The sequence below is a fragment of the Micropterus salmoides genome, unplaced genomic scaffold (assembly GCF_014851395.1).
Source record: "Micropterus salmoides isolate LMB-PRFRI ecotype aquatic unplaced genomic scaffold, ASM1485139v1 Ms_hic_scaffold_9, whole genome shotgun sequence".
Classification (NCBI taxonomy): domain Eukaryota; kingdom Metazoa; phylum Chordata; class Actinopteri; order Centrarchiformes; family Centrarchidae; genus Micropterus; species Micropterus salmoides.
This window is the reverse complement of record NW_024044681.1, coordinates 25,910,500-25,933,464: the sequence shown is the minus strand read 5'-3', so window position 1 is coordinate 25,933,464 and position 22,965 is coordinate 25,910,500. Positions and strand designations below refer to the sequence as shown.

The 22,965-nt window shown below is 41.9% G+C and overlaps 1 protein-coding gene across 3 annotated transcripts in view; it reads right to left on the bottom strand.

Annotated features, from left to right (window-relative positions):
- The window catches only part of LOC119895052 (spectrin beta chain, non-erythrocytic 1), a 53,231-nt gene that overhangs the window by 4,943 nt on the left and 25,323 nt on the right, over nucleotides 1–22,965 (bottom strand). For 2 of the 3 annotated variants that reach the window (XM_038707848.1, XM_038707849.1), the window contains 33 exons: nucleotides 17,129–17,280; nucleotides 16,729–16,902; nucleotides 16,274–16,365; nucleotides 16,018–16,098; nucleotides 14,784–14,899; nucleotides 14,305–14,417; nucleotides 14,003–14,190; nucleotides 13,765–13,882; nucleotides 13,406–13,564; nucleotides 12,988–13,290; nucleotides 11,788–11,941; nucleotides 11,286–11,680; nucleotides 10,937–11,200; nucleotides 10,645–10,856; nucleotides 9,692–9,829; nucleotides 9,359–9,578; nucleotides 8,702–9,238; nucleotides 7,639–7,841; nucleotides 7,444–7,534; nucleotides 7,114–7,260; nucleotides 6,623–6,886; nucleotides 6,179–6,403; nucleotides 5,974–6,063; nucleotides 5,495–5,773; nucleotides 5,263–5,393; nucleotides 4,954–5,158; nucleotides 4,459–4,833; nucleotides 4,121–4,365; nucleotides 3,884–4,022; nucleotides 3,647–3,731; nucleotides 2,775–2,971; nucleotides 2,472–2,596; nucleotides 2,271–2,346 (listed from right to left, as the gene is read on the bottom strand). In XM_038707848.1, the coding sequence (XP_038563776.1) occupies nucleotides 2,271–2,346; nucleotides 2,472–2,596; nucleotides 2,775–2,971; nucleotides 3,647–3,731; nucleotides 3,884–4,022; nucleotides 4,121–4,365; nucleotides 4,459–4,833; nucleotides 4,954–5,158; nucleotides 5,263–5,393; nucleotides 5,495–5,773; nucleotides 5,974–6,063; nucleotides 6,179–6,403; nucleotides 6,623–6,886; nucleotides 7,114–7,260; nucleotides 7,444–7,534; nucleotides 7,639–7,841; nucleotides 8,702–9,238; nucleotides 9,359–9,578; nucleotides 9,692–9,829; nucleotides 10,645–10,856; nucleotides 10,937–11,200; nucleotides 11,286–11,680; nucleotides 11,788–11,941; nucleotides 12,988–13,290; nucleotides 13,406–13,564; nucleotides 13,765–13,882; nucleotides 14,003–14,190; nucleotides 14,305–14,417; nucleotides 14,784–14,899; nucleotides 16,018–16,098; nucleotides 16,274–16,365; nucleotides 16,729–16,902; nucleotides 17,129–17,280 (6,293 nt within the window). Of the gene's footprint in view, nucleotides 1–858; nucleotides 937–2,270; nucleotides 2,347–2,471; nucleotides 2,597–2,774; nucleotides 2,972–3,646; nucleotides 3,732–3,883; nucleotides 4,023–4,120; nucleotides 4,366–4,458; nucleotides 4,834–4,953; nucleotides 5,159–5,262; nucleotides 5,394–5,494; nucleotides 5,774–5,973; nucleotides 6,064–6,178; nucleotides 6,404–6,622; nucleotides 6,887–7,113; nucleotides 7,261–7,443; nucleotides 7,535–7,638; nucleotides 7,842–8,701; nucleotides 9,239–9,358; nucleotides 9,579–9,691; nucleotides 9,830–10,644; nucleotides 10,857–10,936; nucleotides 11,201–11,285; nucleotides 11,681–11,787; nucleotides 11,942–12,987; nucleotides 13,291–13,405; nucleotides 13,565–13,764; nucleotides 13,883–14,002; nucleotides 14,191–14,304; nucleotides 14,418–14,783; nucleotides 14,900–16,017; nucleotides 16,099–16,273; nucleotides 16,366–16,728; nucleotides 16,903–17,128; nucleotides 17,281–22,965 lie in introns of all 3 variants that reach the window. The other variant, XM_038707850.1, reaches the window with a different exon arrangement.

Sequence of the window (22,965 nt, the reverse complement as noted above, 5' to 3'; positions counted from 1 at the left end):
TGCTACACTCAACATTGATAGTTAAAAATCTACATTTTCAAAAATAATCAAAAGATACCGAAGGAACCTAATATTAGATTTGTTTGGAACAGAGGCAGAGACAAATTTGCCCTGTAATTATTACTACTTTTAAGATGATCTTTGCCTCTATTAATTGAGCAACTGTAAATAAATAAATGATAACTCTACAGTATAAACACACAAACGCAGACAAAACATACATGAACACATTCTCAACTACAGTTCAAGCCTTAGATCCTCCAAGTCTCTTCGAAGAATCTGAATTACGAAATCCACAGACCATAGGACTCAATTGTGACAGGAGTAGAAAGTATTATCAGCTATGGAGACATTTGTGTGTCTTTTTCTCCATCAAAAAACCTTTTTCCAATAAAAAGTGAAATCACCATTGAATGACTTTCACGCACATCACAATAAGTGTACACATATAGTAAAACACTTAAACAAGCTACATATAAATAGGCTTTGAACAGCTACGATTATCACCACATTTACAACTCTGGGCTTCACGTTTACAGTCACTCCTGTCCTGGTCAATATGAGCACATATACAACAGCAGACTTTAACGTATCTGATCCATGAAAACAATCGGTTCATGAATCAGCATCATGCCTTTACACAGCAATGGGACTCATTAATGAAACTGCGTAGCGCATGAATAAATTTCTTGAATTTGAATAAATAATGAATAAATAAAGCAATGGTTTGCATCTGTGACACAGAGCGATGGCTTCTCGACAGAAGAAAAAAAAGGCACTGCAGTTGACCAGGAGCTGAGCGGAGGCTGTGAAGTGGGCGAGTGGAAGCTACAAAGCTGACCACGGCTTGGTACTCACACGCTCCGGCTGCTTTGGCTTACACACACGTTTAGGATCTGATTTCTTTCCCACTGACAACGATAGCGATACTGACTGCTGGTGAAAATGCAATAAGAGATTGTTAAGAACTCTTTGTCTGTGGCAGAAACTTGAAAGATAGTAAATGGGTTATACTTTTCTTAGACATTTCTTCAAACTCATCATTATTATAGTGGGCTTCTTACAGTCACCAACATCTGTGCGGATTAACCATAAAATCGATGAAGTTCAATTAATACAGAAATAACTCCCTTTCTTTGACTGATTCTTCTCTGTAGTGTCAGCTACAGACCTAAACATACGTTTACTTCTGCTTTCCACAAGCAGCCAGTGTAGACTGCCATCATCTCTGAAACACAAGAAGGCACCAGGTGCTTATTTTCATCTGCCAGTGTGGACTTTCTCTAGGATCATGTAACATGATACATACTGTATCCTACCCACATCCTAACCCCCTTCTCACAGGTGAATCAGGGTTCCTGTGGCGGTGGGTGAGTTTCTTCCTCTGCAAACCTGATTCCTTTCAGAAAAAGTGCTTCCTTTAAGCAAAAAGTTGCTGCTTATCCTTAATATAAATGTTGCTGAAATATATTGCTTGTAGGTATTCTGCTTGAATTAACATTTCATAAATGACAAAAGAAAGACAATTCTTTGAATTGGATAATAGCAATTCATGTAATCATGTGACGAGGGAATATGTACCGAAACTACGCTGCTGATTGGAGTAGAACAGACAAAGACATGACTCACACTTCACAACTACAGTTTCACTATGTATTATTTGTATGATATACTCACAGGTTTGGAGTTCTTTTATAAATAATACATAATAATAATAAGTCATTTAGCTGAAGCTTTTATCCAAAGCGACTTACAATTGCTATATATATATATCAGAGGTCACACGCCTCTGGAGCAACTAGGGGTTAAGTTTCTTGCTCACTGACACATTGGTGGATGTGTCGCACCTGGAATTGAATCCTGGTCTCCTGCTCCAAAGGCATGCATCTTATCCAATACGCCATCGCCATCCTTAATTTATATATTTAACTTATATATTTTCATGAAATTCATGGTTTATAACAAAATGTTGCCATGTTTTAATAATTTGTCAATACTACAATATTAGCAAACATTTGCATGTGCACATCTCATGCCAATTACCAGTATTTCTTTCTCCACTAAACATTTTAACAATAATTGAGTGAATACAAATCCATGTCATGATATAGGAGATAACAACATGGAAAAGACATTACAGGACATTACATGCTAGAGGCCTGAGATTTAAAAAGAAATACACTGGTTGGTTTAAAAGTTTGTTGCACCACAGAGCAGAAACACTGTTTTAAAACACATTTAAGGCATTTAGCTCTAAAAAACATGCTCACCTGAGATGTGTCATTGTCGCTGTGTACTCCATTCACTGACACCGACTGATTGAGTGTGGTCTGGTCCAGACTGGTTCTACGTTTGAAAGCAAGGGAAAGCATGTTAATAAAAAAATAAATATTTGTGCTGATACTATCAACTACATCAGTAGTACTGAGTAGTGTTACTATATCAACATCATTCTGCTCTACCAGTTTTACCTGGCTGCAGAATCATGTGCATGACTTTCTGTCTCAGATTGTGCAACTTCTGCTGGGGGTGGTGTAGGGGGTCGCCGGGCTCTCTCCTCTTCCTCTCGCCTTTTCTGGATCTCATGCTCCTCAAGCTGAAAGATGGGAACTCAGTACTGCTATCTACACTTAACACCTTACGACTGTGGGAAAATGAATGCCTACATAGGTGAGTGGTGAACATCCTCTATCTACCAGGCCACTCAGAACAACCCAAACCCTTATCAAATACATGAAATATTTTGATATGATTCAAGTCATCTCTTTACTTACAGTAGTGAGTTTCTCCAGCAGCACAAAGCGGTCTTCCCAGGCTGCAGCAAGTTTCTCAAAGGCCTCGTGGCGCTTTATTAAGCTCTCTACCTCATCCACATTTGCGCCCAGCTCTGCTGCTCGCACCAGAGGTTCTTGCCCTGCCAACCAAGACTCTGCAACATAGGCATCGCGTCCAAACTGCAACACCTCCAACACTGAGATGCAGAGAAAAGGGGAGAAGAAGACACAAAGAAAAACAAAAAGGGAGAGATAGAAAACAAATAATAAGACAATATAAACAGCATCGCAAACTATTGGTAATGAGTCAGTTGCACATCCAGTAAATCACACACTTAGGGACCTTTCAGACCAACCATAGCTCTATGGCAAAAAACACATACATTGATATCAGTAACACCACCACCACCACTTGTGCAGGGAAGGGTGCCTAAGCAAACAGTGCCACACAATAGAAAACAAAAACATATGCAGACAAACCAAAATGTTAAGTCCAGGCTCTACTTCTATAATCAACATCAATCAAATACGTGAAAGCACAAATGCCTTGTCGAATACCTTGTACTGCATGTACCTTGTACTAGCATTGTGCTGTTTACCCCAATCCTCTTGACAGAGGAAAACATTATGAGTGCCATACAACTTTATTGAGATGCACTATACAATCCTATTTCATGGAGTACATACTACTGTGTGGTGTTGTAGTATCTAAACGGCCTTCAAACTGGCCATACCTGTTTGGATTTTATCTGTTACCTTTACCCTGTAGCAACGTGTCCACACCAACACCATCCACTTTGTTGTTTTTGCCATGGTTCTATTAGATTGTATGTGCCCTTATACAGAATCTAAAACATGTTAGGCATGCATACCAATTTGTAAATGGTCCATCTTGTCTTGCCATTTTTTGTTGATCTTGTCTCTCTTTTCCTGGAGTTGAGCCAGTTTCTCCCGGATCTGTGAATCAAGTACATTCAGCAATGAGGACATGAAAGACTGATTCACTCACAATAAGCCATTAAATATGTTCCCTTTTTACTCTGAGCTGTTTTTTGTAAATATGCATTAATGACTGTAGATAACAGTAGAAGTAACAAATTGAACAATACCTCATCAGATGCATAATGATTATTGTTAATGAGAGCGTTTCCCATCTCAAAACAGGCAGTAAAGCTGTTTGCCCTTGTCTCGATCTCTGACTTGATGTCCTGATGATTGGCAATGACCAACCCTGCAGAAGATACATCCCTGGGAAAACAGAAAGGAGAGAGAACTGCGCTTTGAATATACTTGTAACGCTGACTGTAACAGCGTAATTGGAAAATTAAGCATAAAGTGACATTCACCTGGGGCTGTCATGTGCGTCAATCTGCAGGTTGACACCATCCATCCAGAGCATGAGGTCTCGCACCATGTTGAAGAAGCGGAACTTCTCCACGGTGTCCAGCAGGAGGAGCCTGCGGGCCTGACCAGCCTCCAGCAGGCCCTCCCAGGCAGAAGACACAGCATGTTCACTCCTGTTAATGTCATCAGCTTTCTCCCCAGCATAGGCCTTCTGCAGCCGTGCTGCGTCGTCTTGCACCTGATTCACCTAGGAGGTCAAAGAGGAAGAGGGGACATTCAGTTTTCTATTCACATGGCTCTCTTGGAATCTCACATGATATCTTTTTGTCAGACAGCTGACCTGTCCACTGAGGGCCTGGATGTCATTTTCGAAAGTGTTGTGCTGTCTGTGCAGATGCTGAACAGTGTTCAGATCACGGCCAAGGTCAGAAGGCAGCCCATCCCTCTTCTCCTTAACACGTCCAAGCACTTCCATGGCATCCTGATGGAAGCGGTGCAACTCATAGGAGGCTGCCAACATTTGTGTGCGTGTGTCAATCAGCTCCAGCAGATCAGCCCAAGCCTCGTTCAACCCGTCCTTCCACTCAGCCACACTGGCATTTTCGGGATGACCCGACTCAATCAGGTCATCTGCCAGCCCGTTTACACCATCTACACGCTCTTGGCCGATGGTGCTGGTGTCACGAGCAAACTCCCGGAACTTGTCCCTCAGCATCTGTAGAAAGAAAATTCAGGGCAAAAGTAGGAAACACAATTAATTCAGCTAAATTTCCCTGAGCTTCAGGGTCTCCAAAGTAATGTAACAGAGCCTATGACTGAGAGAAAAAAAACTCACCGTGACATGTTCATAGTCCTGTCCTAGTTCATGGGACCCAGCAACCACCTCCCTCTCAGCAATCCACTGCTCCAGGTCATCTACCTCCCGCTTCAGCTGGGTCAGCCTCAGTCTCTCCTGAAGACGCCCACGACGCTCCTCAGCAAGGTCTTTCAACCCAGCGTACAGTTTGTCAACTTGGGCTTGCCGTAAGTTGATTCTCTCACTGTTTACATAAAAATTAGAACAGACAGATCGGTGCTTGTGGGTGTACAACTTCATGTTGACATGTGTCGAAACTACAACATTCAGATCTATTTGTGCTCTCACCTCTCTGGGTGTTCACTGGTGACCATGAGACGGCTGCTGTTAGCGAGCTGGTGAATGGTTTGGGCGTAATCTTCAAGTGCTTGTTCCAGGATCTGATGCTTCTTGACCATCACAAGTGCACTTTGCTCATCCTGGGAGACAAAGAGGAAATTATTAGGTTTTATCACATAAAAGAAGATTTTAAAAGAGCAGCACTAACAGCATTTCTATGTCTTATTTTGTCTCATCTTACCTTGGCCTTTTCCTCTGACATCATGTGTAGCTCTTGCTCTCCCATCCAGGCCTCTGCCTCCGCTGCATCAGCATAGAACTGCTGGGCGCGATTGGCCTCTATTAGACGGTCATGACGCTTGTCTGTCTCTGCAATCAGCTGGTCCCAGAGGTCCCGCAGCTCAACAAGGCGCTCCTCTAGGACAGACTGTCTCTCACCATCTACCTGGCTCTGAGTTTTGCCTCGTTTATGGATGTCATCGATGCGAGGCTGGTGGCCCTGGATCTCCTTCTGCAATGTCTGATTCAGAAACAGGTGGGTCAGCAATTTCTGCCCCTTACATTGGCCTTAGGTTTAGACTCAGTGAAGATGTTTTGATAAATTAGGAATGACAATAGTTGTAGGTCGTCTATATCTTCATTTTAATTGCCCTGCATTACAGACAGTAATTAATCACTTCACCATTACATGTTTAAAATTAGATTTTCTTATCACTGTACCTGGTTCTTCTTGATTAGCAGCTGTACAGTGGGCAGGTCTTTTCCATGGTCTGTGGAGGTCGCCAGGGGCATCCTCTCTTTCACCCAGAGCTTACAAAAAAAACAGAAGAATGAATAAAACATGAGCATCAGGCAAAGCAGGATACAAAAGAAACACTTACTTAACTCCAAAACTTCTATATTTCAAATGATGCAGTCAACTCACAATTTCATCCTCCAGATCTCTGTTGAATTGATGTGCTTCTTTGGAGGCGAGTAGCTGCTGTCGCCTCAGTTTGAGAGGTTCCTGAAGGTTGGAGAAGTTGTCAGTGACACGCCTTTGCTGACCATCTACCTCAGCAAGCCCAGCATCCTCCTGGGACAGGGCCACAGCCTGAGACTGGAGAGACTGCACCTCCTTCTCTCTGACCTCCATCTGGTGCTCCAGCATCTGTACAGGGACAATACAAAGATGTAACATGTAAGAAGTTATGACATTTGGCAATCTCTACTAAAGAATGGGCCAGTTCCACCATATGCAGGATTTATAAGTATCCTTAAAATTAGGCACAGATAAATTTCTTGATACATGATGTTTTCTATGATATTTTATTAAACCTCTGGAATGCAGTATTTCTTGACAGCAAAGATGGCATAGAGTGTGGTCTACCTGGTGCTTCTTGAGCAGGATGTTGACGCTGGTCAAATCTTTGCCATAGTCGTCGCTATACAGCTGACTTTCAAGGTTTTTCAGCCAGACATCCAGAGCCGAGCAGCTCTGTGTAAATAGCTCCGCCCGGTTAGCATCAAACAAGCACTGGGCCTTGGTGCGGGTGGTGCCCTCCAGCTCCTCCCACTGATGCTGTAGGTCCTCCAGGGTCTGCTGAACAACAGGTTTCAGCTCCGGTTTCTCCGCCACCAGCGCCTGACCCTCCTGTTGGAGACAGCAAACAAGGACAAGTTTATGGTTTATGGCTGCTTTGGCAACAAAAGTGGTGGCAGATTGTCCCCAGTATAAAGAAAAAGCAAACTAATTAAATGTTATCTAGCCTTATTGCTCAGCCTTCCCATTAACACTCCAGTCAACGGCAGCTTTTTCATGAGATTACATTTGGGAAAATGTATGTTTACTTATTAATGATAATATAAAAATAGCCACACCTTATCAATTTTGTCTAGCCAGTCTTTGTTGGAGGCCAGCTCTGCCATGAAGGCCTGATGTTTCTGCCACTTGCTGTGAAGGTTTCTGGCCTCATCGTAAGACATGTCCTGTGCTGTCAGCATCTTCTCATTGATCCACAACGTGAGCTACAGAAAAGTGAACAGCATTATGGAAAAATAATTTTTAATAATAAAAATTATGAAGAAATACAAGTGATAACAAATATTCACAGTACTCTAACTTTCAAATTTGTAAACCCTTAAGCATCTTAAGCTACTCATTTATTCATAGCGCTATTATTTCATCTGATTTTAAAAATATATTTTTACCTCCTGTCCATCTTGGAGGAAGTGCTGAAGTTCACGGTTATCCTTAAGCTTTGTCAGCAATTCATTTGCAGCCTCCTTATTCTTAAGATGCCTGGAGAAAATTAAGGGGAGAGTTAAATGAGCCACACTTCAAACATAAAAAAAAAAACTTACATTCATAGGGTTTTTTCTCCCATCTTTTACTTTTGCCCTAACCTTTCCTGGATGGAATCAACTTTTTCCTGGATCTTATCAGAGTTTGCATTACAGTCATTAATGAGGCGCCGTCCGGCCTCCACCACACCAGTTATCTTCTCCTCACTGGCCTCTGTGGTAGTGAGGAAATCTTCGTGTTTCTTAATGGCCTCTTCTGCTCCCTGAAGACTGGTGGGCATCTCTGTGTGGGACAGCACATACTCCTACACATAGACAAAAGGAATGTTAAATTGTTAACTTTTTCAATTTATATATGCAGTTGTCTATGTCCAATAACTTTCTTGATTTTTGCAGCATTTAAAAACAAGTACACACTGGGGATACTGAAGAATACTGAAGAATTCAAACTAAAACAAGCAACATCTTGTTAGCAACATCATAAACCATCTAAATAATATTTTAGTGCCACTTAGAACTATGACAATGGTTCTCTTGATTTTATGACATGAAAATAGACTTAATATAGTGGTCTTAACCATACAGATCTAAGCCTACGGTTGCCTACACTGAAGTTGATTTCTCTCCTCCCAGTTGCTCTGATTTGAGAGCCAGGTGTGATGTCAACACATAACTAGGCACCAATGTTAACAAACAACCAACACCTACACAACTATAATATAAACTAATGCAGGGTAAACACTGATTTTAAACATGAGGGAAAACATATCTCTGATTATCAGAACAACATACCTGTGTTGCACTAAAATCATTGTGTGAACAGTGTTTAAGTTCAACAAAGAAAAATTAAGATTGGAAACAATTTTACTACCAAAATTTAATTAATCTGATTACTTAATTTCAATTAATTGACGATTTTGCAATGTAATCAAGCACATTTTAGTCATGTAGAGAACAAATGGGAGGGGCAAGAGGGCAGATGGTCTGGTGAGAATTTGAATTAGATTTGTCACTGTTATTTTAACTTGTCCACTTAAATTATACAGTATTGTATAGTATTTCAGTTACACACAGTTATTTGGCTTTGAATTGATATATGTTTTGTGTTGCAATGAAGCCATAGTTCTCTGGCACAGACATCAATTACACAGTGTATTTTCCTAACCTGGCTGTTGAGGAAACCCTCTGCCTGCTTTGCGTCTCTCAAGAAAGTCTGGAAGTCAAAGGCTTGGGCCAAAAGACTGTGGCGGTTCTCCCACATGCGTCGCAACTCATGCCAGCCAGTGTCCAGTGCCTGGAGCCTCTGGGCCAAGAACATGTACTGGGCATCTGTCTGACCTTGGGTCACCTCTTCACCAACCGCCCGCATTTTCTCATAGTCCTCCTTGTAGTTATCCACCTCATTCTTGATACTCTCATGCTGGGCTAGCAAACTCTCAGCCTCAGGTAGAGAGGTGGGAATGTCCTCGGAGGCCACGGCTGTCTGTGTGCGGGACAGCCAGGATTGGAAGTCATCCAGATCCCTAAGGAAGCCCTGCAGTTTGCTGGCTTCGCCCAATGACTCTTCACGTCGCTTCATGGTGGCATTCAGCTCCTCCCAAACCTCTTGAATCTCTGCCAGGTGTCCTTGGATCTCTCCAGCTTGATCTGGATGTTCATTGGCCAGTTTTTCGGCCTCATTTCTCAGGTCATCCAATTTTCCCTGAAAGGACATGAAAAATTATTTAAATGCAGAAGTGATGACAAGGTACCTCAACATTAAGCCCAAAACAGTCTGTTCTGTCCCCATCCCTCACCCCTAAGTCACTACATGTGGCCATACCTGAATGGCCTCCAGGTCCCTCTCCATGCCAGTGAGCTTGCGTTGCAGTGCCATCACTCCAGCCAGGTCATTGCCCAGGCTCTGAGTAGATTCAATCACCTTGGTCTTTTCCTTCATCCAAGTTTGGATCTCATTACACTCCAAGTGGTAGTTCTGGATGTTAAGGGCCGACTCTAGGCCTTGTTTCTTTTGACCAGCCAGCTGTTCGAACTCCTTCCATCTAGAGACCACAACAAATATTAGACTAAAAATGCCAACCACAGTGCTCATTGAGAACAAATGTATTTCTGTTAAGTAGTGGATTTTACTAGGCCTTATATTTTTGGCTCTGACCTGTTGTTCAGTTGGTCTCGTGTCTGGTGGATTTGGTCTTTGCTACGGTTGTCAGAGCTCAGCAGCTGCTCGGCCACCTGGTTCACATCAGTGACACGAGCGCCTAGGTTGTTCATCTCAGGTTCAAGTGTCTCAAATCTGAAGCCATAAATAATAAAGCAGCATCAATTCACTCATTCTGAACAGTCTCATTTAGATTAGATATTTCCATAGACCTGAAAGGCTGCACCAAGGTCTGAACTGATACATTTTGATACATTCAGTTAATATTGGTTTGGTTTCACACTGCAATTCTGCGACTGCACTAAGGGACTCTCTACATGACAGACTTGCGTCCTGTCGTCATCATCTATGTCGGCAGCATCTCCCTATACTTGACATTGATTGGTTTATTAAACAGCAGGTATCTTTGACAAGAATGAATGAATAAAAAATGAACATATGCATATTTGCAACTATATTGTTATTATTATGGAATTACTACCTGCAGCACCAACTATACTGAAGGCTAGTCGCAATTAAATGTCCTCGTTTTGCGAACATTATAACATTGCCAACAGGTCAGGAGGAGCCGACCCCAAGCAATCCTTCTGCACCTCCGTTTGAGGAGAGACCAAAGAGATGGATGGCAGATTGCTTCTATAATGGTCCTATGTTTGAAAAGATGAGCTGTCACGGGAGATTTATAATTATGTTCTTATTTCAATGCATTTCCACGAGCATTTGTTTGATTCCAGTTTATACAGCCAACGCCGTATAAATCTTCTACTTCATTTGATTTGAATTGATTCTTATGGATTGAATTGGATGGATTCTTAGTTATAATTTCACACTGATAATTCTCATATTCAATGTCTCCAACTCTTGGTTTTGAGGGATTATAATTCAGCTATCACCACATTTCTTACAAGTCCAATCTTCTGTATTCTTCCCTTCCCTTATGCCCAGACTACCTTTGCTGCACCACTTCTAAGTCTTCCAGTTTGGTAGGGATATCCATGCCATGTAACCACTGCTCCTTTTCCTCCACCCAGAGCTGGCAGGCACCAGCTTCACTAAACATGCGGTAGAGGGCCAGGGCACCCTCCAGAGCCTGGCGTCGAGCTGCTGACAGAGACTCCAGTTCTTTATAGCTCTGCTCAATAGCAGGTACACGCCCATCCACCTACAGACAGTGAAAAACAATAATTTAGTAGTACAAACACCATGACATCATTGAAGAAGTATGAAAAAAAGACCACATACCTGAGGAAAATGTACATAGGCCTGTGGCAGCGCTTGGGCCTGCTCATGCAAGGAGTCGATGAGGGGGTGGTGGCTCTGGATCTCCTCCTCTATCTCCCTCTGCTTGCGAGCTAGAGTTTGGGTGGAGAACTCATCGTGGCCTACCTCCTGACTGGACACCTGTCTAAGTGTCTCCATAATCCATGCCTCCATGTCACTGGCATCTGTTTGAAATTGCTGCAGGGCCACAGCTTCCTTAAGACTCTGCTCTCTGAGCTTCGTTGTCTGCAGAGCAGGGAGAACAAGAACAAGCAATATAGAAACATTTCTTTATACTGTACAAAGACAAAGAATCGTCATCACCACCCACCTCTTCCAGATGTGTCCATTGTGCACGGATGTCTTGAATCCTCTCTGTGACCTCTGGGGCTCCAAAGTGTCCCTCATTGACCAATGCTTCTCCAGAAGCAATGCTGTTACTCAGGGGGCCATAGCGGGCTGCCATTTCATCCCTGAAAGCCTCATGTTTGCTGAGCAGGTGAAGGGCAGATGTGAGGTCACGGCCACAGTCTCCACTGGCCAGGATCTGCTCCTGCTCTCTGATCCAGGCTGCCTCCTCTCCAACATCCCACAGGAACTGCCACAGGCGGCGCGAGTCCTCTAGGCGCTCTCTGCGCTTCCCAGCAAGCTGACCAAGCTCGTCATAGGCTTGACCCAGCAGGTCAACCTTTTCACTAACCAGTCCAGGCTCACATGGTTTATAGGCTGCCAATCAGAAAAGGCATGAATACATGGCACTTAAGACACTTATGGCACAAATGGGTCAGACAAAAACTGCATGGTCTGTACAGAGAATATGTTTGAAGACTCACCCTGTTCATAGGAAGTGAAACGATTTGCAGCTCCCTGCACTGCCTTGATCCTCTCTGCCTGAGCTGAAATGTCAGCCTCTACCAGAGTGTGTTTCTGCAGAAGGTCTAACACATCATGCAAATGTTTGCCACTGTCTGGAGACTGCAGACGACCCTAAAATTGACAGAGAACATAGTCCAGTGGAATATTTTGGCTATTTCATCTTCGAAAAACACACAAAAAACTCTTCAAGCTCTGTTTGCAATAGCATCCACAAGATAGGAAACTAGGTTTGGAATTGTGTCAATATACAGGATTTGTGAAAAGTGGCCAACATTCCTGGAAAACCCTTTTAAACAGAATAGATATTTAGAAAGTTTGAATCATAATCATTTTATTACCCATGTCTTGCACTTGGTGAAATTTTAAATGAGCACAGACCAATAATAATAGCTGACAGAAACAGAATTTCAACAACTGTACCTTCAGAACATTAACCTTAACTAACAGGGACAAATGACAGTGGAGAAAAATGCTCTAATCTGGGCCATTAGAGCAGAAAGCCATTAAACTATACATTTATATAATTATGTGGTAATGGGTGATTGAATCATATTAACAGCATTATTCCAGTTACCACTGAAAATCAACTAAACCCCAGACAAACAAACGCAGACATAAAATATATCCCCCCCCCCAGCTTTCCACCATCAAATGAAACACCTGTTTATACTAAGGAAAACCTCCCCAAATGCTAACTTTGGAACCTCAGAGTAATACAGTACAGTCACAACATTAATGACCAATTAAGGTAGAAGCTGAATATTTAGGACACCTATACAGTACATTCAATGGCAAAACATAACAGGCAATACTAAATTTCCAGACTCACGGAATCAAACTGAATTAATTTCACAGCATGTGGGAATGGAGTCACTGGATTTAACCATGTAATGGGAAAAGCACAAGTCTACGTCAGCCAATCTCAGTAAAGCCAGCAATGATAGGCAGCACAGGCCTGTGAAAAGCTAATTACTGCTGTTGCTCTGCTAAGTGCAGACACTAAAGCTGTCAAGGACATATGTGAACAACAACTGACTTAATTGAGAAAATTAGGAAATTCCTTTTTGATGATTAAAAACAAAGCCAACAGAATGTAGGAATACAAAGCAGTAGTTCAAAATGAGTGTAAGCATGCGATGAGTTGAGTGGGTCAGTACCTTCATGTCTGCCATCCAGTCCATGATGTAGCGCATCTCCTGAAACAGTCTCTGTAAGTCACGATGGGCATTCAGTCGCTCTCTGCGTGCAGCCAGAAGCTCTTTCAGGTATTCCCACAGTCGAAGCACGTTATCCCTTCGAGCGGTTATACGCCGCACATCATGGTATGCCTCTGCTTCCAGCTCTTTGGCAACAGCCTCCACAGCAGCCACACGCTCCCAATATGCCCCAATGTCTGTCTCAATTGCCTCATGTTTACGCGTGGCAGCTTCGACTGCTCCCAAGTCAGTTCCAAAGTTGTCCTAATAACAGAAGAAAATTAGCTTATCACGGTAAAACTATTCAAGTCGAAAATAAGAATGCATCTGTAGCCACATATGTGTCTGTTTTCGTTAGTTTGAATTTTTCTTTTACTACCTGAGACACCAGCCTCTGGTTCTCACTCAGCCACGTCTCCCGCATAGCTGCTTTGCGGTCAAAACGTGCAGCGAGCATCTCCAGCTTCTCCTGGCGGATCAACTCATTTCTCAGTGCCAGCTCTCGTTCATGCTCTGCCTTTTCCAGTCGCTCCCATGCCTAACACACCAATGAAAACACTGGAATTTGGTAACATCCTGCAACTAAGATACCAATTCTGCATACATGATGCTAGTCTGCATACATGACGATAACCCTGTGGTCTAAAAATACTTTGAAGTGAACATGAACAATTTCATCTCATAACATTATGAAACATGGTTTTTGCGTTTCTAGACGAAAACTACTTCCAGCCATACCTTGTTGATGTCAGAGATGAGTTTACCCTCTCTTGGCATGTAGACTTTCTGATTGTTTGCTCTCATCTTGCTCTGGATAGTAAAGAGGAGAACCTCCAAGTTTCCTTTCTCTGTAAATCTGTGGAGACAGACACCACCTCTGTTTAAAAAACTGCATAGCTTCACACTTTGGATCCTAATGGAAAACAAGCATGTGGTCATTCACTGGGTTGTAATAATCCAGCTTTCTGTTACTCACTTGGGGGGTTTCTCCACAGTCCGGTAGGAGTTGAAAGCCTGGAGCTGGTTCTGCACAGCATTTAGTGAGTTAGCTAGCTGCCGATCATTGAGCGTCACTATGGTCTGCTCAATCCACTGCAGCAGCTCTGAGGCCAAGGTCTCATACTTCTCTATCAGCTGATCAGCCTCAATAGCATAGTCCAGCACCTGCAACCGAGAAAGATCTGTGAATCAAAGCAACTGGTGGACATACACTCAATGTACATGTACTCAATCTCATTTTACTCAAACATCACTGTACACACACACGCACACACTAACCTTGCCAATTCGTTTTCCCTCCACAGCCAGGGCTTTCATCTTGGAAAAGTAATGGTAGTAGGTCGCCACATAGGTAATGATGGACTTTTCATCAGGCTGATCAACATTGACGTCTGAAAAACAGATAGCATGATCCATCTGCACCTGAACTTTCCCCCCATTTTTTAATCTACCAACCATAAGCATCAGCATGTTCAAACAACACGGTTAAATTTGGCTGTCAAAACTGCCTGAATAAGAAATTTAATAGGTGCCAAACTGTTACCGTGTTTGGATATGCTTTTTGTGGTGTCAGTGTAGCTGACATGAGATGTGGTGTTGTCTAAGCTAGAATTAACTCAAGTAATACTGCATACTGTAACACCCACCAATCTGTTTTGGATAACATGCCCAAGCTTAGTGCCTTAGTGGACAGTGTCAGTAAGTCAGTGTGATTTACAAAAATGCTTCATGTTTTTGCGGAGGCTTTGCCCACTCACCCTCTGGGTCCAGCAGCTTGGTAAGCCCCAGTTCTTTCTCAGCCACATTGAAAGCATTCTGGAGATTGTAGTGAGCATTGGACCTCTTCAGGTTGTCAAACTCAATCAGGTCGGATCTGCAGAGGCCAGGGAACAATTATGACTTTAATAAGATCAGATTGCAGAGGCGAGCAGGGTGCAACAAATTGGCAGACTGATATAGAATCATCTTCTTGTGGTATAGAGAAAAAATATTTTGCAGCCCACTTAAATACATATCTCTGATTACAGGCCAGATTGCATTAAATAATCCATTGGACTTCCAATTTCCAAAAGGTGTAGTTATCTGCATGCAGACAGGCTTTTCATCTGTGCAGCAGGCAAGCTGCTCCTGCCAATTATTGCCTATTATTGCCTGAACCATGTTTTCATTTTGAGCTTAGGCATTAGAGTGGTGCATAAATGTGTGAATGAGGACAAAAATGGCTATTTTCTCATTGATGTTCAGTGACCATGTCCTGAGGTTTGTACAGTGGGCATTTAAAACTTTACTTAACAGCAAGTAAACTTAATTCACATAACATTAAGACATTACACTGCAGATACTCTAACAATGGAAAGGGTAAAAACACCTCTTTGCATATTGTAATTGCCAACAGTGGTGCCTCTTCTGTAATTTGAATAAGGGCCTGATCATGTAAATGGCATTGTCATGGTTTACATGAATATCTCATGAGAGCAGTTAGCACTTAGGCAAGGCATTCATTGTAAAAAGCAATGCTCTCTGTTGTATTTAAGGCAGGTTACATCTTTCAGTTCAAATATCCATTTTAACACAAGCTATTGGTGGCACTATTACCAGCAGGGTGTGCAAGTGAGTTACCCAGCAAGGTTCTTAATAGAAAATAAGTGGGTTATTATTTCTGTGATCTAGGTCATCTTACTCCCTACTTTATTTTCATCCTTTCACATACTGCAGACTGAAGAATGGGAGGAGTAGGAGGAGACCTAAATAGAAAAGGGGATAAAAACACCCCAGAGAAGTGGGATGGTACTGTGACAGGTGTTCCTCATTTGTCAAAGAAAGAAAAAAAGAGGGAGTGAAGATGCTGAAAACCTTGATTTACAGGATGACTAAATCTAAAATCCTCACTTACAAGAAAATACCTGTTAAAATTTAATATCCAAGTATATGCCTAAGAGGGGTCAGTTTTATTGAAGCAGGTAAATTAAAGTACAGGAAGAAGTCAATGACCTGTGTTTGTGCACAATGGCATTGAACGCCAGACCATCTCTCCAGCTGGTAGTGAAGTTGTGGATGTTGACATTGGGGTATCTGCAGAGGCCAGATCAGAAGTTATTAATCATTAACTCAACACAGCAAGATTCATCAGAAACCACTTCAGTAAATCCACAAATAGCATATATGGTCAAATATATCTTCAACATGTTAACAGTGTTTATCCTGTGTGATTAAGCCCTCCCTCTGTCTCTCCCTGCTCCTTTCTCACCCAGCAGTTTTCATTTGGCACCAAAGCAGCAGGGCATCTTTAGCAGATTTTTTCTCCTTGTTGTCCTCCGTCTCCACACTGATGTCCTGGATCTGTCAGAAGAGCATTCATTCAGTTAAGACTGTGCCCACATACTTTTACATAAGTTTTAGATAATTAGACCTTGCAATAGTGTTATCGTAATATATTATCTGTTGGTACATTATACCAAATTTCAGGAAGGGTAAAAAATTGACAAGTAAAGTTCATGGCTACAATATTAGCATGAATAATTATTGTGTGAATCCCATCATAGCAGCATTAACCTCTATTACCATTTTTGTGAATTTTCCTGAGGATGGACTGGGCTACATGCAGAGACCTGACATCTCAAAGCCAAACAAAGTTAAAGCAAAAAAGTTAAGCATCATGGCAGCTGCACTGAGAGGGAAACACAAAGCTACTCTAAGAGTTACCTGGAAGCGAAGGATGATGGTCCAGATGAGACCCAGGGTGAGTCGGTGATTCCCATCCACAATGTCATGTGAGCCCATGTTTTCCAGATGGACTTTTTGCTCCTTGAGAAACTGCAGGGCTTTATCAACATTCTCCAGGCAGTGGATACGCATGCGGCCCTTAGTGGGCTTTGGCTGTGGGGAGGAGAAGAAAAAGAAAGAAGACCTATGTTGAAATTAATGAACAAAAGTGAGCACAACATACAGGAAAAGGAAAGAGAAGTAAATCACTCTAAAAGAAATAAGAAATGAAGCACATGATTTTTCGCCTTCCTCCTGACTTGTGGTGGGGGGTGAGGGTCATACTGAGGGCCTGTGTCTGGGTTAGGACAGGAAGAGGTGGTTTCTGTATGATACTGACCAGCTGTTCTCCTGAAAGCACTTCCAGAAGGCGGATTAGCATGCGACCATCGCGCAAGTCAGTGTACAAGTCACCAATGCGACAGGTCACTCGTCCTAAGTGAGAGTTTACCCATTTGGTAAAGGTCTTCTTCTGTACTGCTTCACGCTCATCTGCAAATGACACAAGAAGAGAGGGGTTGAAATCACATTACACCAAGATTACTGACTGACTCTGCTGACTGAGTTAGATTGGCCTCGATATCATTACGGTCAGGGAAATAAATACTTACAAGGAATTGGTTTTCCTGTAGTTTGCAACTACTTTGATCACACTAAGAGCAGACAGGTAACAGGAAATCATCAGGACTTCAGCACGTGCCCTGAGCAGTTAATTTCACAGATAAGCTACGCGATTAAGTGCCTAGGATCACTGCATTGACAGCTTAGTGAGAGGTTTTCACTCTTCAGACCCATGTTTACTGTTGGCTCTGCTCATGTGTGCATTGCTAATTACTCTAATGATGCAAGTTTAGAAGACAGAAAGTGACAATGCAAAATTGCTCATAAAGCCAATGACATTTTGCTGTGTCTTTATAGGAGCAGGACTAAAGAAAGAATCACGATAAATTAAGCGGTAACAGCAGCTCAGACATATGGACCAGGGGAGTAAGAAGCTAATCCTGCTTCGCCACCTAACAAGGTGACCTCATTTCTAGGACACAATTTATCCATGTTGTTTAAAAACACTATTCCAGCATTGTATTTAATGCACTGCACCGAATACAAGCCCACACATAGCAACCCTGAAGCAGACAGAAAATAGATCAGAGAAGGAGCTCTGAGCATTAATACTGAGTTAAATAAAACAAAGCCTACTTGCAGCAGCATGAAATTAAATATATTGGTGTTGAATATGAATGTCTTTCTTTATATTGCAAAGACTTCATGTTTTCGTGTTCATCATTTAAAAATCCAAACCATAAATAGCCACAGTTTTAGAAAAGCTGTTTAGGTGTTTATTGCACAAAGCAATATGATAAAATCATCTTCAGTGATGTCTGGCATCCTGCATAAAGGTGCAATACACTACAATTCCTTTCCGCAATTCACTTCAGCAGCTTGGTGTAACAACATGAGCCCACAAACGACATGTTATGTGCTTTAGATATTGTGTCAAAACCAAATCAAAGATAGAAATGTAGCCTTGAGGGATCAGGAACCTAGACAACATTAACTCATTTGAATAAAAACCATCCTGTGTCACCCTTACTCTTTATCTCCATTCAGTTTAACCAAATATTTGTATTGGTACTAACATAAGCCCATCAACAAATATTTAAATGTTGCCAAAGGTCTTGGTTCTTAAGTAAAACAGTGGGAGCTTGTGAACGCCGGCAAGTTTAATATATAGTCATTTTAAAAGAGATCCATGAGATTAAATCACAAGGTCAGGACAGCAATGGAAGAATACTAAGCCACTCCAAAAAAAGTGAGCAATTTGAGTTGATCAAATACAGCATGTTGTGCAATCAACCACTCTACCAACGGTCGGCTAAAAAAAGAACAGATTTAGAAATTTCACACAAGCCTTTTAGGGTGGAGTAATACACCACAAGACGTAACGCTTGACCTGTTGTGAGCTGAAGATTCTTTCATTGCATATACTCTACTACAGAGGTCCTCTTTTGAAATAAGTAATACAAATAACTTCTTATAATCTCTTGAACAGCAGATTGAAAGAAACTAGCTATTAATTTAACAAGTTAAAGACAGTCACAACTAATGTTTTCAAAATTTTAAATACGAGACTCAATCCTCTACAGCTGTGACCTCTATATTTTACCTCATTGTAATACATTAAAAAGGTACCCTGTAAAGTTTAGTGTCCCTGTACGGTGTTATTTTTCTTTACATATTGTTAGTCAATGTTCTACCGCCATGCTTACTAAGATGTACATGTATACCACGAGCATCAGGCCGGTGCGACACAAATTTGGCCCACACCTGTCAAGTCCCCCCGGGACTTGTTCTCCCTTTTGAGACTCACATTTCAGTGTTTTGTGGCCATATCACAGCCTCAGTGACGAAATGCCAATGCACTGTGGACCACTGCTCTATAGCAGGGCTGAGGGCAGCAGAACAACACATGGAAGCAGAAGGAGAAGAAAGCAGGACGAGCATTAAAGAGTGAAAACGTGTGCCATTGTTTTCACTGGCCTAGTAAGTCACATTTACCCGCTTGTAGCGTGAATACCCATGACAGCCTATTTGGATGTATTCATGTAGAATACAGTAGAAAGTTAAAATACCCATTTTAAAATAATAACTGGATCTCACACGACTGCAGAAGAACTTTGAGTATCATTTACTGCTTTACTCTTTTCTTGCTTGAGGGCTTGGTAACTAGGGCAAATGCGTTACAAAGAGTTCAATAGCAGATAAACCTATTTGTCAGACACACAGCACAATGAGATGGATCTAGAGAGATTACCTTCTGACTATGGTGCAGACAAATGGAGTTAATAGGAGCAAAAGTACACACACGTTTTATGAAAAAGGCCCCAACAATATGTTTTCAGATCTCCAGATTCATTACAGACATTTAACATTTTAAGACAAAAGATAGGTGGCTGTACAAAAATTATGTTAATTCAAAGCAGGTGACTGTAGTCGCGGCCTACAGGCATATTTGAAGGGCTGGAGCTGAAGCAGAAACAGGCTTCTGTTGGCTATCCCAGCCATCAGCCCTCTTCTCACCTGGATATGTGTGCTTTTCTTCAAGGGTTTACCTACACTCAAGGATATCAGACAAAAAAAGAATATTATGGCATCAAACTCAAACAGCTACTATCAGTCAAACAGCCCTGCTTTAGTTTAACAGTCGTTGGTCTTCTAAATGCTGTAACGTTCTGCTTTTAGAGGGTCTTACCATTGTATCGCAGACCTGACTCTCACTAAACCTACTTTGTTTCTCCCTCATGTGCCACACTGAACGATTATTCCATTATTTTATGAACAACAACAATCTGAAGCTGTTCAATGAGCCAGCAGAGGGGGATTATTGTGCCAGGTGAGGTACAGTGGGGACTACATTCCTACTGACGCTTGGTCATGTTGTGACAGCACCCAGCACTGAGGAGAAGCCAGTGGAATAGTGGGCAGGGGTCCTTAAGAAGAAATGCTGCAAACTTGCTGGTGCTGTACTGTTAATAACAAGGCTACCGAACAAGAGCACAAGGAAGACAAATACAGACATTAGCCTCTGACGTGTTTGCTTATTATGGCAAACAAACACCAACTTGTCATCAGTTGAGGCTTCGTTAGATAAGGGCAAAACTAGTGCAGCTGTTTTCTCTAACAATGTGACATTTGTGGATTGTGTTCTTTGTGCATGTGAGGATATTTCAACTGTAATGTTTGTACATCCACATGTAAATGGTTCATTAATTTCTACTAACCTGTAAGAATGCTCAGAGTGCGAAAGAGAAAGCTTGTTTGTTTTTAACAGAATGTACCTGGATGGCTGACGGTGAGAACAGATAAAGCAAACCAGGACTATGCCTCCTCTCTATTGTTAGATAGTCGCACGTCACTCAAAATACCTGGATATAAGAGTGGGAAATCCTTGGAAAGCAGGCCTATGAGTTACTAGCTAGTCTTAGGGTGCTTTCACACCTGCCTCATTTAGTTTGGTTGAATTGCACTAGAGTTCATTTTCCCGCTTGGTGCGGATCGTTTGGGCAGGTGTGAATGCAGCAATCGCACTCGGGTGCTCACCAAAAGCAGACCGTTTTCAAACAAACTCTGGTGCAGTTCGCTTGTGGTTTATGATAGCAGAGATGTGATGGGAGCGTTATTTCCAAAGCTAAACCACTAATAAATCCATCTGCTGACCGCAAAATGTGTTCAGCTATCTTATAATTGATCTGTATAAGCCATGCCGTGTTTATGAAAATCATCTGCCAACGTAGGCTATACTTGTCAGCAGAGGTATTTTCCCTGATTAATAGGTTAAAATCTGTTAAAAAAAGAGGGAAAGCAGTACTCCGTTTACCCTGTCAGTTCATTAAGTCCATAAAACATTTGTGACAGCGATACCACAGTATACTATAGGCTAACTAGCCCCGAATTATTACTGTACATGTCCTGTTTTTAGATTATTATTCATAATAGGCTATGCGGTCGATCTGCGTTCTAACATTACTAATCATGCTTATTGTACATTTATAACTTTGTGAGCTCTTTGCGATACAGATCAGAAGCATTAAAGTGCTGCATGAACTTCTGTCAGTCACCGAGGTTTGATTTCCCCAGGTGGGTCCTGATGATGCAGGATGACAATCTCCAAAGCTATCCGATCAACAAGTTACTTGTAATGCCTTGTGCAGACTACACGACGTGTCGGCCAATGGCCGTGCTGTTCATACTACACAACATGCCGTCTTGTGACGGGAGTCTTGAAGTCGCTGTGGTGTTCACACTATGTGACTGATCGGTGACAGGGGGTCACACACTACGCACGCTGACAAGGACTCTGTCACCCGATGCTGGTCTCCAAACCACATTTTGTCAAGAAAACACACATGATATGTGAAACGGGATATGACGCGAACCTACACACAAAACAGCTGTTGTTTGTTATTATAAAGATAAAAATTATAAAGACAAAGAATCTGGGTGAAAGAATGGATTAGCACACGCAGGTAGCAGGGATCATCTGTGCTATAGAGAGTGCTGCAAAAGTGTTTTTCAGTGAAAAAGTAGCTGCCTGCTCTCATTGGCTGGATGTGGATGTTGAGTCGGCTGTGTCAGAAATGTGTTGGGGAGCCGTATGATGCGTCGTTGTGTAGTTCACACATAACGACTGGCAACCGCAGCCTGACAGTCGGCGAGCTCGCCGAGCAGCAAATTGGGTGTGAAGCAGGCTTAAGTCTGTGTAACGTCATGGTTAATTCACTTGGATCGTTTGTAAAAACTGCAGTGCGAACATGAACCGGACCAGAACTAACATGCAACAGTGTATCATTTTTTTCACTTGGTCCGGACCAAATGAACCGAACTATAGGTGTGAAAGCACTCTTAGTAAGTTTACAAGTTTTGACAAAAAAAATCCCACTAGAATAACTTTCCACACCAGCCTTAAATCGTAAACAAAATTTCTCCCCACTAAAATGCCATATGCGATAGTCACAGGCCGCAAGATGTGATACAACTTGACAAGCCTGTAATCCAGCTCAAAATAGATATTGTTTGCTCTGATTATTATATGAATCCTAGCGAGTACACACTGTCAAATCAATGTTCAAATCAACCACTTTATCTTTCTGAGAGATATTTTTTCTATAAATAAAACATGCTAGAATGTTAAAACTGTCCCAAACACTAAATTTCTTCACAGTATGTGCCTGTATAGCCATATGGGACTAAACTAAATATATTCTTATTTGTATTTCACAGAAGTGGGTTGAGACTAACTGTGTGTAAGCTGGAAAAACAAGTGATTAGAATGGTCTACATGTTTTTCTCCATTGTTTACTAATGGCAGATCAGAACTAGTAGTTATAGAGATCACTGAATGTTTCAAACGCATATTTGGGCATGTCCAGTCACTCTGAACATGTTTGTCTCTGGTAGTAAGCTTTAAGTATATGTCAGGGCGGGGGCGTGTTGAAGGTACTGGGGTTTAGATTGTTGCTACTCTCCTATTTAACACCCAAACAAACTTTTGCACTGTTGATAATGATGATTATCTGCAGGTAATCTGAGCAAATATGCCGCCAGACTTAATCCTGTCGTTGTGACTCATAGTGGCTAGGATCGTGTTTGATGATAAAAGGGTGAAAGGTTCAACACACA